Raw genomic sequence first — 17,979 nt, 5'->3', positions numbered from 1 at the left:
ATTTGTAATCTGGGTTAACCAACCCATCAAGAAAGAAAACAAACCTTTACAAACACTGCACATGTCTATATGTTTTATTTCTCCTGGTTCTGTGATAATGTAAAATCCACATATAAACAACAGATTCACGTTGTGTCTCTTCAGTGTTTGGTGACTGTGCTGTACACTGCAGATGAATCGTCCCCCTCTTCTTCACGTCTTGTTCTGTGAAGGCAGAATAAACCACTCACGCCCACAGTTTTTAACCTCAATAAGTGTAGAGATGAAAATGTTCCCGTGTGGAGCTGCTCACCCTGTTGCACTGTCAAATCGAACAGCGCTGTATTCAGCCTCCTCCTCGTCTTCCTCAGTTTCCCTCTGGGGTTGAACTCGACCTATGTTGGAGTAGAGGTCATCTGCCCGGTTCTGGGTGAAGCAGACGCTGGCGTAGTGGACCTCATGGTGCTGCTCTGCTGGTCGTGTGTGTGCCGCAGCTGGAATCTGGTCGTACAGTAAAATACGAGCTGGGATCAGGAATCTGTGTCTTACTCTTTAACTCTGTTGGGAACTGAGAGTTTCTCTTTGTTGTGGGCCTGATCCTACTCTGCTGATCAAACTGTGATGGCAGCATAACTAGAATCACTCCCTAACTAGATTTACTGCTCTTCAGTTGTGCGCCTCCTCCAACCAGTTTAATCTTTTTGTTAGAGTAAAGGAATATGACCTCCCAAGACCTTCATGGTCTGACCCTTCTCATCAAATCACAATGATGCAGAACTCCACCGGTTAATGAGGCAGCCTTGAAGAGTGGAGATCAAGTGCTTTGAAATGAAACTACTCATTTACCTGCGCTCTGTCTTCTGGTCTCTCACCGCACTCACGCTGTTGTGTGAAGGACTTGTTTCTTCTAGATGGGAGGAAAGAAATAAACAGTTGGATGAACAGAGAGAGAGAGAGAGAGAGAGAGAGAGAGAGAGAGAGAGACACAGAGAGGGAGAGAGAGACACAGAGAGGGAGAGAGAGACACAGAGAGAGAGAGAGAGAGAGAGAGAGAGGCGAGCAGTGTGAGGAGTCAATGTCTGTGTGTGTGTGTGTGTGTGTGGGTGTGTACTAGAACTTGGTTTGTGTTTGTGGTAGTTTGTATTCTTGTGATATGCAAAAGGTTTCTGTCCTCGAACGATGTGGGGGCTTTTATTTTGAAAATCCAGCCTCTAGTCACACTTGCTGGTGAGGTCTTATCATGAACTGTATGTCTCTATTCAGTAGTGTCACTGTGTGACTGTGTCACCTGATCCACAGGAAGACAGTGAGGAGGATGACCACCAGGAGAAGAGCTGTGGTTGTTCCAGTCACTGCTGATTTCCAAGCACCTGGAGAAATCACACAATGGATGAACAGGGAATGTTGCAGGATGTTTGACTCGGCGCTGAAGTCAATCCACAGCTCCAGAACCTTTAGAGGTGTGAGGACTTCACATGACTCACCTGCTCCAACAGTCAGATGTAAGGTGGTGTTACTACGTCCGTGTGTGTTCTGGGCCTCACACTGATACTTTCCACCATGTTCAGCTGTGATATCAGTGATGGTGAAGTTTTGTCCTGATGCTGTTGGTTGAACTTGTTTATCTCCACTTCTCTTGTACCAGGTGTAGTTAGCTGCTGGGTTAGCATCACTGCTGCAGGTCAGAGTCACCGAGCTGCCCTCCATGATCTTACCAGAGGGACTCACTGACACAGAGGGAGGCTTTGGAGCGTCTGGATTTACATGGATTTTAATGTATTTGAAGAATGTTGCAGCATCTGGAATTTTGAAGATGTGCAAAACATCTCGGCTTTTGAATATTTCTAAATATTTACTCACATTTCACATTTATTAAGACACGTTTAGACGTTGTCTTCCCCAGCGCATTCTCAGCTGTGCAGTAATATTCTCCAGAGTCAGACAACAGAATGGAGCTGAAAACCAGCTGAGCTGCTCTGTTGAGCAAAGTCTGGTTCTCCTTGTACCAGGTGTATGCAGGGGGTGGGTTAGCATCACTGCTGCAGGTCAGAGACACTGAGCTGTCCTTCAGAATGTCTCCAGGTTGACTCAGCTGCACTAAAGGAACCTTCGGAGCATCTGCAGGATATAATCACATCATTACATGAGAATGTGGCTTCATAGAATATAGTCTTTTAATAGTTTGCAGTCGTCCCTGGTTCTCAGCATCTTTAGAAGAGTGTTTGATTTACTTTGGACACAGGACGGCCCCTTTAGTGTTCAGTAGTTTTAACCAAGTAATTATTGTTTGTATTAACTACAGACTTCACAAAACTGAACATGTCACCTCTGTCTCAGGAATCATTGAGTGGGATTTGCATGTGTCCTGTTCACATACATGCAAAATATGAAGGGAAAACTGGAAGTGAAAATGGAAGATGAGCCACTGTGATTCAAGCTTTCTCTCACTTCCTGTTATCTTGTCTTTCTCTGTGTGTGGATGGGTGAGGAGAATCGGTTCTATTTGCTTTATTGCTCTTAGTCTATATTCTGTTGGATATGAAAAGTGCTTTAATAACTAAGTTTAATTTGTTCTTTTCAAGGGATTTAATTTTACGATTATTAAACTATAGAAAAACACCAGGCTAAACCTGTCAAGTTTCCACTTTGGACATTTTGGAGTCAACTCACACACAGGGGACGAGTGGTGATGCTCATAAGCACAGGAATAGTTGTTTTCAGGGTGAAGGAATCCCCTGAAAGTTGGAGACGTTTCCCCGTGAATTTCTCTTCCATTCTTGAACCAGACAAAGGAGGGACGACCAGAGAGAAGACAGCTGCTGTGACAAGTCAGTGTTGGACCAATCGGAGAACAGATCACCTGAACATCTGGATCTGTCAACAGGAGACACACATAGAAGCAGCTGTGGGACCCCAGGTTGAGAACCAGTGAACAACACAGTGACTTAGTGTTCCTCAGTACCTGTGACAGTCAGAGTTGTGCCAGGGAAACTTCTGTTCCATTCAAACCACTTCCATTTGAATGTGAAGCGATACTGGGCTGAATCGCTCAGTCTCAGGTTCATTATTCTCAGAGTGGAGCGCCCTGGCTCTGGATCAAGGACCTGAACACGAGCTGTGAACTCTGGGTCGTTGAGTAAGTCCACAGCTTGAGGACGATGCAGCTGCACATCCTCACGCTCAGCAACCAACCAGGACTTAGATGTGATAGGATTATAGTGACTGCTGTAACTGCAAGAGATGTCCACTGAGGAGCCTTTAAAGGCACAGATGTTCCTGTCGATGTAATTCACTCTGTTGCATGAATTTCCATGGACACCTGAAAAACAAAAACCTTTTGACTATCACCATGAGAACTATAATCTTTACTGCTGTATTTAACAATAATTCACAGATGACTGTTTCCCATGTCAGGAAATAAACAATGCAGAAAAGATGCTACATTTAGCTTTACAGTAAAGACAATGATGTTTTGAATTCCAGATCTACATCTGTGGTTGTATTTGTGATTTGCTTTCATCACCTCCACCCAGAGGTTATGTTTTCACCCTAGTTCGTTGGCTGGTTGGTGTGCCTGCACAATAACACAACAATTCCTGGAAAGATGTTGGTGCAGATCCAGGATTTTATTTTTACTTTCTTTAGCATTGCAAGAAGTGTTTTTCAAAATGTCCATGTTTTTTTCCAGATTCAAATTCATGGATCTTGATGGAAAAGATCCGACATATTTAGAGGCCTGATATCGAGGAGTGTGTGAAATATAGAGCAGCTTGATTGAATTGAATGGACTGTTGGGCCTTGGTGGAGGAATGTGCTCTACTGCTACTCCCACTCTAGTTTGGAGTCATTCAAATTCATTGTTTGACTGCAGAATATTTATCATAAAGGTTTGATAACAAACATCTTATGAATCAATGACAATGTTCTTTTAATATATGATATGTCAGCTGATGTGTCAGATTTGTTTTACTCTGCATCAGCCCTCAAGTCCATTTCTGACTCTCGTCAGTGTTTGAGCTCAGAAGGTTAAAGAGCAGAACATCATTGGTCATTGGAAGAAGTAAACTCACACACTGGAGCAGAGGGGAAATCCTCGTGGCCTCTCACAGCACAGGAAATACTGTCTCTTGAATAAAAGTAGGCTGTATAAGATTTTTCTCCCGATGTCTTTTGTCCGTTCTTGTACCAGATGTAGGACGGACTAGGAGTTGGAGAACAACTGGTTTGACACTCCACATGTGACCATGAACAGTCATACGTCTTGCAAGCTGATATTTTTGTGGTGAGCACCTGGACTCCTGTGTAAGTAAAGAAACACACACATCATTTTAGACAGAGCTGTCCACATAAACAAACCATAGATTCACTGTTTCCAACTGAAATGTTACCAGTGACAGACAAGGAGACTCCAGGTGAACCAGTTAAACTCCCAGTAGGTTGGTTTGTTGTGAACCTGAACTGGTACACATCAGAGTCGCTGTCTCTCAGGTCTGTGATGGTCAGAGTGCAGGCCTTGTTTCCACAGTCATACTTCACACGACCTGTGTACTCAGAGGCTGATCTCAGATCCACAGGTTGACCATCCTGCACTTTAGTAAACCAGAAAGTTTTCTCCACTGCAACATCAAGGTCATCTATTCTGGATGGGTGCCAGTAGGAGCAGCGTATTTGCACCTTCGATCCTTTTACAGCACAGATCTGAGTCGGAGTGCACCTCACTCCCCAGGGATCCTCACCCTGCACCACTGTAACCACAGCACAAAATAGAATTACCACCCTGCTGTAGGATGCCTCCACCAACCAGAGCATTTTCAGTCTGTGTTCCTCTTTCAGAATCATATGAGGTCACTGTGACGTTTGAGCTTTGAAATGTGATTAGTTCATATTTACACTTACATTTTGAGGAAATTCTCCAAAGACAGACTAGAAACATCATGATCGAGAGGCCAGGAACAGGTTTCATGAGGCCACTGTGACCTTGACCTTCAACCACCAAAACCTCATCAGTTCATCTTTGAGTCCAAGTAATGAACATTTGAACCAAATTTGAAGAAACTCCCTCAAAGGGATCTTGAGATATTGTGTTCACAAGAATCAGACAACGAGACGACCTGAAAACAAGATGCCTGAGGTCACTGGGTGTCACCGGCACTGAGGCATAACAATATCTAGAAACTCAGAATAACATCATCTCTACGCAGAGCAGAGACTAAAGTGATATCTTCACAATAACGTTTTTGTCCAAACTTCATATTAACTCAAAGTAATTTAAGAGAAATGCAGGAAAAGCCCAAACATGAAGAAGGTGGAACCATGAGAAAGACTGGAACAATTATTCAAACACTTTTCTTACAAACAGGATACAACACAAAGTGCTTTCCTGTAAATGTAGACGTACCTGACACAGAAAGAAGGAAGATGACAAAGCAACTCGCTGCTTCTCTCAAACCCATCATTGTTTCTCACGTCTCTGTGGTGAAGCCTCATCAGCAGCTAGATTCCACTCTTGAGAAATGATGTTTGTCAGCCAGACACGATAAGAGATAGAAATAGATCAGTTGAGACCTTGGCTTCCTTCCTCTTTACATCATTAACATGCATGAACGGACAAACACCAGTAAATCCCCTCGTTATTCAGAAATGATGCCTGAACTTATTCAAATATATATATTTCATTCGTGGTGAGAGTAGTTTTGCAGCCTGACAGTGAATCAAACACTTTCTTTACTTTCTTGAGACTGGACTTAAAAAAACATGTTGAATTATTCTTTCTTTTAATCTCATGTTAGAAGTAAGTTCCTGTTCAATTACAGCTCCAGTCCATATGAAGACTGGGTCATAAAAATACATTGTAAAAGGTCATAATTATGCAAACTTACATCACTTTACCTGTTCCGATAATACTGATACTTCATTAAAGCACAAGCAGAACGTGGAGAGAGATTGTTTTTGTTTAGAAACTCAGTTATATGGTTGTAGGAAACACTAAGTTGGAACAATGTGACACAATTTGGTAAAACAATAATTCAATTTCTAAGTAGATATGAAGAACATTTATTTAGTTACCTTTGTCAAGTTGGATCAACTTTGTGATCTGGGTGTATTGTGAAAACTAAAAGTCCGACAAATGGAAATAAATCTGTCATGTTTAATATTTACCCCCCACATTGTTAAAAGAGACAAACTGTACCTGACAGGTGAGGGCCGTGTGCACACTACCTCCAGCTCTCTGCAGGCTCGAGTTAGTGAAGTTTAATGTTATGATCAGAGTTTATAATGCAGGGAAATTTTTTTACAAGTATCAGATGAAGGTTCAGTGCTTCAGTTCGAGTTCTCTAACATCACACTTCTTTCATCTGTGATTATCTGATAGTGTCAGAAGAAAGAAGACGGAGTCCCTCATGTCTGGACACAGAGATAAGACTGATGGTGCAAGTGTCTCTGGCTCCAGAGCTGAGTTAGTAACAAGGATGAGGTCATGATGAAAAAGAGCCTTGTGTTTTCTTCCTGGTTGATGAAAATCTAAGAAACAGAAGTGAATTTGCTCTGACCTTCCACGGCTTCTTCTCTCTTCACATACAAGCTTTGTGGCCTGACAACCTGGATTACATCAGCCCATCTTAAAAACTGTGAAGCAAACACAGTGAACTCAGAAATGTTTTTAAAGGCATGTCGGATCGCTAGAGAAGAAACATGGAAAACATCAGTGTTTATTCATTTATTGTTTTGTCCAAATACTTAAAAAAAGGAAATAACTTCATTTGGCAGCAAAGCAGCAGTGGTGTTCAGACAACGGTTTGTCACAGAGTCTTTGGTTGTTTCCAACAAGGTTCAACCAGAGTCACTGGTCCCAGTAAAACCCGACGAGAGGTGACATGTCCCACACAGCAGGAACCAGGAGTTCCTCAGGGTTTCTCCTGGGATCCAAATGGAGTGACATTCCAAATAAATCTAAATCTTTTAGACCTTCTTATATTCAAAGTATTTACAAGGTTGGGTTCTGGACCCAGTGCAGAACCCGTCTCTCTCTTTTTCTTTTCTCACACATTCAGCTGTCGGTGTCGTCGGGCAGAACATCCTCCTGCTCCCCCTCATTCTTTTTAAATCCCCCTGTGATGTGTCTCGGTGCAGGGGGAGGGGAGGTGAGGGGAACTAGTCTGTCTGGACAGGTCAGAACCAGGGGAGGTTATTTGTGTATTTGAATACATTTGTATGAAGTGAGATTCATGTTCAATTCCCTCGTGTGACTTTTGTAGAACAACGTGGATGGTGAGTGATTTCCTCAGAACCCGGTGGAAGCTGAGCTGTGCTGTGTCCCTGCAGCACTGAAGCCCAGGCTGGTCCTGGTCCTTTATGTAGAGGGCAGAGTCCGCTGGATCCAACGATCCGGGTACCGCATCACCAGCTTGGTGCTCCTCAGCTCCACCCCCTGGCCAGGAGGACACATGGACGTTACATAATGTCTATGAAAGGCACAAGAATGGGACGATGGCCGGGACAGTGACATTCAAGAGAAATGTGAAGGGGCTCCAGCTGATCTCTGGAACAGCCTACCTCTTCATTTCAGAACCGCTCAGACCCTAGAAATGTTTTACTCAATGTTAAAGACCCAATCGTTCTCACTGACTTTCATTTAAAGTTTGAGACCTTGATTGTATCTGTTACTGTGCATTATTTTCATTCTCACATACACTACCGTTCAAAGGTTTGGGGTCACTTAGAAATGTCCTTATTTTTCAAAGAAAAGCACTGTTTTTTTTTTATAAAGATAACATTAAATTAATCAGAAATACACTCTATACATTGTTAATGTGGTAAATGACTATTCTAGGTGGAAACGTCTGGTTTTTAATGAAATATCTACATAGGTGTATAGAGGCCCATTTCCAGCAACTATCCCTCCAGTGTTCCAATGGTACATTGTGTTTGCTCATCGCCTTAGAAGACTAATGGATGATTAGAAAACCCTTGAAAATCCTTGTGCAGTTATGTTAGCACAGCTGAAAACTGTTTAGCTGGTGAGAGAAGCTATAAACTGTCCTTCCTTTGAGCTAGTTGAGTATCTGGAGCATCACATGTGTGAGTTTGATTATAATCTCAAAATGGCCAGAAAAAGAGAACTTTCATGTGAAACTCCCCAGTCTATTCTTGTTCTAAGAAATTAAGGCTATTCAATGTGAGAAATTTCAAAGAAACTGAAAATTTCCTACAACCGTGTGAACTACTCTCTTCAGAGAACAACACAAACAGGCTGTAACCAGAGTAAAAAGAGAAGTGGGAGGCCCCGGTGCACAACTCAACAAGAAGACAAGTATAGTAGATTCTCTAATTTGAGAAATAGACGCCTCACAGGTCCAAAACTGGCAGCTTCTTTAAATAGTACCCGCAAAACACCAGTGTGAACGTCTGCAGCGAAGAGGTGACTTCGGGATCCTGACCTTCTAGGCAGAGTGGCAAAGAAAAAGCCATATCTGAGACTGGCCAATAAAAAGAAAAGACTGATATGAGCTCAAGAACACAGAAATTGGACAGAGGAAGATTGGAACAAAGTGTTATGGACAGACGAATCAAAGTTTGAGGTGTTTGGATCAAACAGAAGAACATTTGTGAGACGCAGAACAGGTGAAAAGATGCTGGAAGAGTCCTGACGCCATCTGTCCAGCAGTGTTGTGCATGAACGAATGCAAAAGAACGCGTTCATTGAACACGTTCACTTTTATGAGAACGATGAACTGAACGCAACTCAATGACAAATAATGAATCTGAACGGTGAACAGGTTCATATTGTAGCGTCCTCGCGTATAGACGACAGGAAACTTCTCTCTTTATGTGTAACTTTATTAAAGACCAGCGAACACGACACACTTCTTGTTCGTAACTCCGACACTCCTATCATCCACCACTGTGTTCTTCACTCCCCTACCTCATTCACCCTGATACGACAACTCATCAGCCAATGAGAGCCTGCCATCCCACAAAACCCTACAGCCATTGGCCTAGAACTGTCACGTGCCCCACCCCTACCTGTTCACTGACACTCAGGACATTACAATACTTTCTCCTCAGGAGAGACGCTGTCTAAATCGAATGCTTTCACCATGTTGTTGCTCAGTGCCCGTGAAATGTCCGCGATGTAGCCTAACCTAAACCAACTAACTCGACTTCGCACTACGTCACCCATCACTCATGGCACACACACGTAGCTCACGGGTTATCTTGGCTCGCTGTCTGGCCGGTAACCAGCCGTCCGGACCGCTCCGTGAAGAAGGAGGAGGAGGAGATGTTTCTTTACTTGGAATGCGGCCACTTTTTTTCTCGGATATACAGCAGGAGCAACACTCACCTCTAGGTGCTCCGTCACTTCTCGTTATACACACACTTTTAGCGTCTTTTCCCACAATACCCAGGTGCACTACGTCACATGCTACAAACTTTTCTTAAAGGGGCAGGCCACACCTGCAACACAACAGCTCTCGGTCTCATATACAGATGGCAAGAGAAAGCAGAGGCGCAGACTCAGCGACTACATCCGATGCACCTTATTATTATCTGAGGGATTTTTACACACTGTCTGATAAAGATTCCGACAGTAAAGACAAGACGTAGTGAAGAAGCAGGCAGCTGGTAAGCTGTCTGTAATGGAGTGACCAGCGCAGTCACCAGATCTCAACCCCTTTGAGCTGTTGTGGGAGCAGCTTGACCGTATGGTACGCAAGAAGTGCCCATCAAGCCAATCCAACTTGTGGGAGGGGCTTCAGGAAGCGTGGGCTGACATTTCTACAGATTACCTCAACAAATTAACAGCTAGAAGGCCAAAGGTCTGCAATGCTGTGATTGCTGTAAATGGAGCATTCTTTGACGAGAGCAAAGTTTGAAGAACAAAATTAATATTTCAAATAAAAATCATTATTTCTAAACTTGTCAATGTCTTGACTATATTTTCTATTCATTTTGCAACTCATTTGATAAATAAAAGTGTGAGTTTTCATGTAAAACACGAAAGTGTCTGGGTGACCCCTAACTCTTGAACGGTAGTGTAGCTTTTTCATATTCCCTGTTTCATATATATGACACTTTTCAATCTTTTTTTTTACGCATTTTCAGAACTTTGTTCAGCTGTGGTTGTTCTTGTTACGTGAATAAACTCTGATCTCCTGAAACCGAGCCGGTCCACCGCTCACCTGCAGCTTCTCCAGGGCTCTGGCAGCAGTGTTGGCGTTCTTGAAGTTGACAAAGGCACAGAAGCGTTGGTGAAGAACTCTGACGCTCTCTATCTCACCAAACCTTTAACCGTGGAAACACAAAACCTCAAAGTGAGAGAAGTGTGGTTCAGACCACACTGACCAACTCGTTCACTGCTGCTGTCAGTGATAAACCTGCTGCTTTGGCTTCTACTAAAAGTACTTTAACTATTAAAACACAGCAAAATTACCTCTTACCTACAGAAGAACTTCTGTTCTAAATACTTCTACTACTGCTTTTGAGTGTGAGTAAGTAAGACACACAGACTCTAAATAAAGATGGTCGACACGTCTGCACTTCCTCCCACTGTTCAGAAAACGAGTCATAACATCCCAGACACGAACGTTGTCATCTTTGGAGTCACAATCTGCACAGTTTAGTGATCAGGGGATTGAGCCAAGGTGTGTATGACCTATACTCACGCCAGCCACCAGGGGGGCAATGGAGACAATTTGGTTCAACCAATCAACAGGCTTCTGTTGAGACATTACATTCACTTACACTATATGGACAAAAGTATTTGGACACACCCCTTAACCATCGAATTCACTGTAAGTGTAGGTGTCCCAATACCTTTGTCCATTTAGTATACTCTAACCAGAATAGTAACTACCTTAATCTAAACCTAACCTTAAAACGTCACCTTACAGTGTGTTGTGGGGACATACTTTATGTCCCCACAACATCAGTACAACCTGGATCACACACACATGCACACATATTGATTTTACGTTTTGAAGAGATCCCAGAGGTCTTTCTCTGTAACTTCTACTGTAATGTTCCCAACCCACAGAGAGCAACAGCTCCTGGAAAACAGAGGAGCAAAGAAGGAGGTGGAGATGGGGGGGGGGGTGAATGAGAGGAGAGTCATGGATCATAGGAGATGAAAATGTGGGAGAGAGTGATACATAAAAACTTCACTACTCATCTTCACTACCCACAGAGGAGACTGTGCTTATTCTACATGGTACAAGACTTTTATAATAGAAATACAGTTAGTATCTTCTTCACGTTCAAGCTCCACAACATATCCTGTATATACTTTCTTCTTCACATCTAAATGACAATGGTGTGATTATGAGTATTGTTCATAACCATAAAACTTACCCACTCTGCTCCTGCAGAGATGTTTGCTTCAGTGCTGAATAGGAAACAGAAAATAGATGATGTCAGTGAGACGTATTTAAATGGTTCATTACTGTGGTCTGATGCAATTTACATATTTTCCTCTGGCTGGAATAGTACGAAGCATAGACATATTTAAAAAATTGTATCTGACTTTTATTTTGGGCGATATGCCGTCCACTAACACGGTTTTAAGGCCTATACAGCAGCTGGCCACCAGGGGGCTTCACTTTTAGGAGCTGTCATATCTTCATCTTGTCAGATAGTCCATTGAATTAACTTTAAAGGACTGATTGTATGCCCATTTTACCACAGTTGATATGGTTCCTTGGGGTCTTAATGAAATGTCATATATATATTATATACAACATATTTTAGTCAAAATACCACAAGGATCATTTAACACAGCTCCTTTTTACCATGTCTAAAACAGCCCTCCTCAGATTGACCTGTTTTGAGTGCCCCGCCCCCCCCTCTCACCCCCCTCACACACAAGGGGGACACCCTGGTAAACAACGGAGCAGAGAGAATCAAAAACCATTGCGCCAAGATGATGTGAAGCCGCCTGTGCGATATCAGCTGATGAGCTACTCGTGTCATTCCAGCTCATCTAGATGTGGAGGTTTCACTCAACACACACGGAGCCTCGGGTCAAAAGCAGCCGACGCCTCACTCATCTGCCCCCAGAGCAGACGTAGCTGTAGCTAACACACCAAGCACGTTCACGGTGAAGACACGTCAATAATAACAACAGTAACGCCAGGTAAAAAAACAACAACAACAAACCCCCAAAGTGATTCATTGTGCTTCAGAGATGGAGGCGAGTTGGATTGTGAGTGAAAACACGGGGTCTCTTACCAGTGGAAGCGCGTCTAGTAGTGCCTCCCATCGCCTCTACGAGATGACCGTGGAGCTGTGGGGCCGTGGAGCTGCTGCGGTGGCGCTGGTGTCCCCGCGCTGGCTGACTATGCTGGTGTCCGCCGCTTCCCGGCCGGGGAAGCGGCGGTGACAAGGTGCGATGCGGGGAGGTCCGAGGCAGCAGCGGATCTGCTGATGAGATGACATAGCGGCTGGGATCAGCAAAGGTCGCCGCCTCGGACAGCCCGGATCGCACCGTGTCACCACCGCTCCCCCCGTCACTTTTGCCTGCTAAGTAGCAGCACATAACATGCCGATCGTCGAGGCGGAGGCCCCCGGGACACTAAACGCTTTCCGCAGGATCCGAGCTTCACCCTAATGCACAGTGTCGGCAGTGTCAGCCCGGGCTCCGTTAGTTTGCGTTAGCTTGCCGTTGAGCCGGGCCGTCTCTCCCCGGAGCCGGTGAGATGATGGTGGGGGGTGATCCAAGGCAATGTAGCGAGACTCCCTACATGGGCATGGTTGGAAAATACGTACTTTTTTGTCGTAATCCCATTGGACACACTCTAGAGTATCGTTTCTGACATAGAGGAACCACAAAAAATCGCGGGAGTTGTTTTTTTCCAGAGTTTTTGGGACGGTAGACATGCCAGATGCCCAAAATAACATGTAGAAGTACTACAAAAGTGGAATTTTCATAATATGGGCCCTTTAACATCACATTAATAAACTTAATTTGTAAACAGCTGGTTCATGGATGAACCCCCCCCCCCCCCCCAATTAGGAAACGAAGAGCAATGCTGCCTCTGTGTGGACAGGTATGGTACTGCATCTTACCTTTGGCCTCAGATGAGTTGAGGACGCCTTCAACCGTGTTGAACTTCTCCAGCAGCAGTTTACTCTGCTCTTCCTTAAAGCCCATATCCTACGATACAGAAGACAAACATTATTTTAAAACTGAAACAAAAGATTCCTCATGTATTTACCTTTTTTTAAATATATATACTCAAACGTGATAAATGTTCACTGATCTACTTGTTATTTAAAGATGGTGCTTGGCCTACGACTCATTTCAATTCACACAGCTAAAGGAATTTGTTTCATTCACACTTGAACTTAGAGCTGACTGCTTGTGATTGAATGGCTGGGGCCAGAATGTTAAAACTGGGTTCAGGGACAGTTCAGATGACTTGAATTCATAAACTTTTAAAGTCGTCTTGAAAGAGGAAGTCGAGCGTGTTGGTCTCTTGTGCAGCTCTCACCATGAGCTGCAGAATCCGACAGGTGACGAGTTTACTGGACGCCTCGTTAATGTGCTGATCCAACTTTAACACCTGCTCCATTTCCTCCTCCGCCTCTTTGTACTGCTGCAACATGACACGCACACACACACACACACACACACACACACACACACACACACGTCATCAGCTGAGCAAGGGGTGGAGCATGACAAAGAGTTTCTGGACACTGCTCACCAAAACCTGTACCCATTGGACAGTAATACCTGTCACTCACACTGTGGTCTCCACCCCCAATACATCCACTGCTTTATGGTCTGTTTGAATATAAATGATCATAATTAACTAAATTAACAATAGTTGTATTCAAGAAGACTTGAATTAGAAATGGAGTGAGTCACTTTCTCAATGATTTATAGAAACTACCAGAGGACCCCTGCTGGTCAGTAGAGAGAATACAGGTTTCAGGCACTTTTCAGACCCAGAGTTAACGTCCATTTATATACACAGTCTATGCTTGAACAGCAGGTGCTGACCTTTAACCCCATCAAAGCACAACCCTTACGGAAGAATCCCTTTGGCCAATCGGGAGCCAGCTCGATTGACCTCTGAGCGTCCTTGAGGGCGGCGGAGTGCCGCTCCAGTCACAAGTTACAGTAAGAGCGATTTCCATAGAACCTGAGAGACGAAAGAAAGACACGTTGAGATACAGAGAGTTTGTCTTTCTCTAGTGAACGTGCAGGACGTCCTGGTTAGTGACGTTTAGTCGGGGTCAGAGGTCACAGCTCAGCTCACCTGTGGTCCTTAGGGTCACAGGAGATGGCTTCTGTAAACATGTGTACTGCCTGGCTGTACTGGCCCCGCCCAAACATCTGAATGCCCTGTTCTGGATATTGTAAAAACACACACACACGCACACGCACAGACAACACACAAGCACAGAGGTCCAATCAGAATCCTTTATTACAGAGCATCTAGAGTCTGAATATTGATTCAAATGTCCTCTGATAGATCCTAATGAGACTGTAGCCTGTGACATCTGCCCCCTAGTGTTCAATGCAGGGACATTTATTTCCTTACAGATGAATAGAGATGTGGTTTCTGGGAAAAAACACCTGGAGCCATATCGGGACCAACACAGCTGCTTTAAGATTGATGATTAAAGTATGATTATTTTTATTAAAGCGCTGTAAGGTGAGAAAAACACTGGGATTTATTTATCTGTGAGTTCCTCATCAGTCCCTACAGAGGGCGCTGTTGCTCAGTAAAAGTAACATATGTAGATTCACCTGTCAGAGACTCTCCCCTCCTCTTCATTTCTTCTGTGTCCTCGCCCTGCAGTCACAGGAGTTACATTGTTTAAATCTGTTTCCAGGCGGGGGTGGGGGGTCACACACGCACACACACACACAAACACACACACACACACACACACAAATACACACACACACACACACACACACACACACACACACATGAAAGTAGAAGGTCTGCACTGCACACTGACTGACAGTGTTGCCATAGTTACTTTGAAAAAGTAACTTAGTTACTTTACAAGTTACTTGATTTTAAAAGTAACTAAGTTAGATTACAAGTTACTTGATTTTAAAAGTAACTAAGTTAGATTACTAGTTACTTTATTAGTTACATTCAGCAGCTGCCGACAACACCCCGCCGCCTCAACATAAAAATGACAACCGGTTTGGCCAACACTAACTTTATTAGACACCGCCGGAGGCCCCCCCATGCGAACGGAGGGTTCCCCTAACGGGCGCTGTAGCTGAGGTGATCCGCGAGAAGAGCCCGACACACGTCCAGAGTCGCTGTCGCCGACCGTCGTACCCGGTCCCCTCCAACCGGTCCCCGCCTTCCGCAGCGCCGACGGACACCGCCCCGCGGCATACTATAAGGAAAGCCCCCGCACCGCGGACGAGCACCTCCCCCCCTAAAAAAACGTCGAGGAGTGCCGCACACCGAGCCTCCGGCGGCGCGGTGAGGAGGGCGACGGGGCGACTGCTCCCCCAGCCGCAGGACGTGCCCAGCGGGCTAACCACAAATACCGAAATAGTAACGCAAGGTGACTTGGACAAGTAACTTTAATCTGATTACTGGTTTGGAAATAGTAACGCGTTAGATTACTCGTTACTGAAAAAAGCGGTCAGATTAGAGTAACGCGTTACTAAGTAGCGCGTTACCGGCATCACTGCTGACTGACAGATAAAATGCTGACCGATGCAGATTTACACCTGTGCTTCTCAGACTGTAAGATAACCCCCTCTCCATGTTAGCGGATGGGACATGGACCAAACTAAAAAGTCAAAGTATGCGTAAAATACACTTTTCAAACGGTGGGTGAAGAGTCACTAGACATGAGTCATGATTCATGATTGGTCGAGTGCATGTATCGGCAGCACCGTTACACCACGGCTCCATGTGCAAGATGGCAGCGTTTTTTGGCTTCATTTCCAGGAAATGCAGACGTGACATCCATCATTATTCACACATGTCCGATTTGAGTTTTTCAGGATGAAAGATTTGTTGCTTTCCTGTGTCTCCACCCCCCCCCCCCCCAGATTATAGTAAATATAACCTTGACCCTTCTTACCATCTGTTTACAGAGCTTATTAGAGTTCCTCGCCCGTCACCATGCTTGAACGCCACAGTTCTGTTTATTCAGGGCTGGCCAGTAAAGCTGGTCAAACCAGTTCCTGTACATTCTTGCGAGGTTACTGGACAACTCCTTATCCCATCAACGACTTTCAGTTGTGCTGTAACTTACAAAATAAGGTTTTCAATTACAACAGTGAGTCTATGACAGTGGTCAGTGCTCTCCACACTGATTGGACATTCATTCAGTTTAGACTTGTGTCCTGCACCTAGACTGGGAAGCTGTGAGCAAACAGGAATATAATGTTACTTGATTTAAAAAAGGGCACTTTCTCTCGAGGAAGGAAAAGGGAAGTGGCTCAAGCCCCCTCTGGTGTTTCACTCATAGAAACCAGTCCTCTAAATAACCCTGACTGTTTTCATCAGTCTCACAATTATAAAGAAGGTGATACAAACAGGCTCCTGGCTCCGCCCCTTTATCAGGATTCCTGCCAAAATTTAATGAGTTTGTAGATAAATCTGTTTTTAGTTTGCTGTTGTACTTCTGCTGAGAAACAAACAAACAATAAATAAGGAGTGAAAACAAAAGACCAAAAACCTTTATTTAAGAAAGAATCATAAAATCATGATACATAATAATTAATTATCCATTTAATAACCACATTAATATCATGTATAAGACACAAGATGAGTAACGTGGTGTTACCACAGCCTCAAAGGCTCATCACCAAGACGTCCAACATAGTTCAGAGGGTAACAGCAAAAAAAAGATAAATTTAAAGCAGAAAAAACAGCAACTTCAACAACAGGCCGGTAAAATGAACAAAAGAAAGAAAACCCAACACACCAACACACAAAGGGTCGTAGGATCTGAGAATCTTCCTTCAACCTAAACCAACATCAGAACTAAAGCTCACAGAAATAAAGCTGCGAAAACTAGACGACTGGACCCATCAGAAAAGAAAAAGAAAAGAAACAACACAACAATACTCTTGATCTAAAGGTCATCCTGTACAAACTGCTGCTGCTGCAACCAGGGATGGAAAGAGAGATACTTCCTGTTCCCTCCTAAATACTTTCATCAACCAATCACAGTGCACCTGAGGAGAGAAGAAAACAAGAAACCATGAGTAGAAAGGAAATGTACGGTGGTTTTCCTCTTCATTAAAAAGCGTGGTCTTTTATTTTGAGAGCTGGACTTGCACGTTCAGATTTCGTGGTGTTTTTACTAGAGCTGTGAAAAATAACGCGTTAACGCGTTATGATTAAATTACAGGATTAATTCGGTTGTTTTTTTTAACGCATTTAACGCATGCGCAGAAGGACCTTCCAATTCCGCCGCCTCTGCATTACGCCGGGTTCACACCGGACGCGGAAGCGACGCCGAAGCGAGGCGTAAGCGCAGCGCCAATCCTCTGGGTCCCATCCACTCCCATGTTAAACCGCAGCGCTGAACACACCGGAGGCTGAAGCGTAGCGTTGTGCCGCGGCTGCCTAGCCGTGAAGTGCGCTAATGCAGTCAGACGGCAGCTGCCATTCAAACAAACAAACAACATGGATAATTCTGATGAACCTGAGGACCTTCTGGACGGGAAGATCGTGTTCGCAACGCGAAGCATGTGTTGGTCGGCGAGGGGCGTTCAAGTGGAATGCGCCAAACCAGACTCAATCGCAGGACACATTGTGCAAAAGAAGCGGTCAGCTTTACTGTCAGAGAATTTGAACAAGTTAGTTTGCCTCACCAACTGGCTAAAGACCGAGTAGCTAAGAGGGCCTTTAGAGGCATTAGATTGTATCATGGTGTGGTTAATGGTTGTGTGACAAAAAATATAAAAAACGTCAACCATCCTATGGCTAAGAAGCTCAAATAATTTCTGTTTGATTTAAAAAAAAAAAGTTTTATTCAACCACACAATGGCTAAGGAGC

General features: G+C 44.1%; 2 protein-coding genes and 1 pseudogene across 8 annotated transcripts in view; all 3 read right to left on the bottom strand.

The window, feature by feature from the left end:
- Positions 1-56: 56 nt before the first annotated feature.
- Positions 57-5,583, bottom strand: LOC128436938 (B-cell receptor CD22). The gene is made up of 12 exons (XM_053418891.1): positions 5,378-5,583; positions 4,876-4,962; positions 4,368-4,724; positions 4,050-4,277; positions 2,942-3,298; positions 2,650-2,853; positions 1,840-2,097; positions 1,464-1,733; positions 1,268-1,349; positions 826-886; positions 293-480; positions 57-204 (listed from the first exon to the last, which is right to left on the bottom strand). Exons 1-12 carry the CDS (start codon positions 5,433-5,435, stop codon positions 141-143), a joined length of 2,214 nt encoding a protein of 737 aa, XP_053274866.1. The 5' UTR covers positions 5,436-5,583; the 3' UTR covers positions 57-140.
- A 1,747-nt stretch (positions 5,584-7,330) lies between these two features.
- On the bottom strand, positions 7,331-14,317 carry LOC128437507 (hsp70-Hsp90 organising protein-like; annotated as a pseudogene).
- A 2,305-nt stretch (positions 14,318-16,622) lies between these two features.
- LOC128436933 (B-cell receptor CD22) overlaps positions 16,623-17,979 on the bottom strand; it is a 44,576-nt gene continuing 43,219 nt past the window's right edge. For all 7 annotated transcript variants that reach the window (XM_053418882.1, XM_053418879.1, XM_053418884.1 and 4 more), the window contains one exon: positions 16,623-17,152. The gene's annotated coding sequence lies outside the window, so the exon portion shown is untranslated. The remainder of the gene's footprint in view (positions 17,153-17,979) is intronic.

This window comes from Pleuronectes platessa, chromosome 3 (assembly GCF_947347685.1).
Source record: "Pleuronectes platessa chromosome 3, fPlePla1.1, whole genome shotgun sequence".
Classification (NCBI taxonomy): Eukaryota; Metazoa; Chordata; class Actinopteri; order Pleuronectiformes; family Pleuronectidae; genus Pleuronectes; species Pleuronectes platessa.
This window is presented reverse-complemented; position numbering and strand designations above follow the sequence as displayed.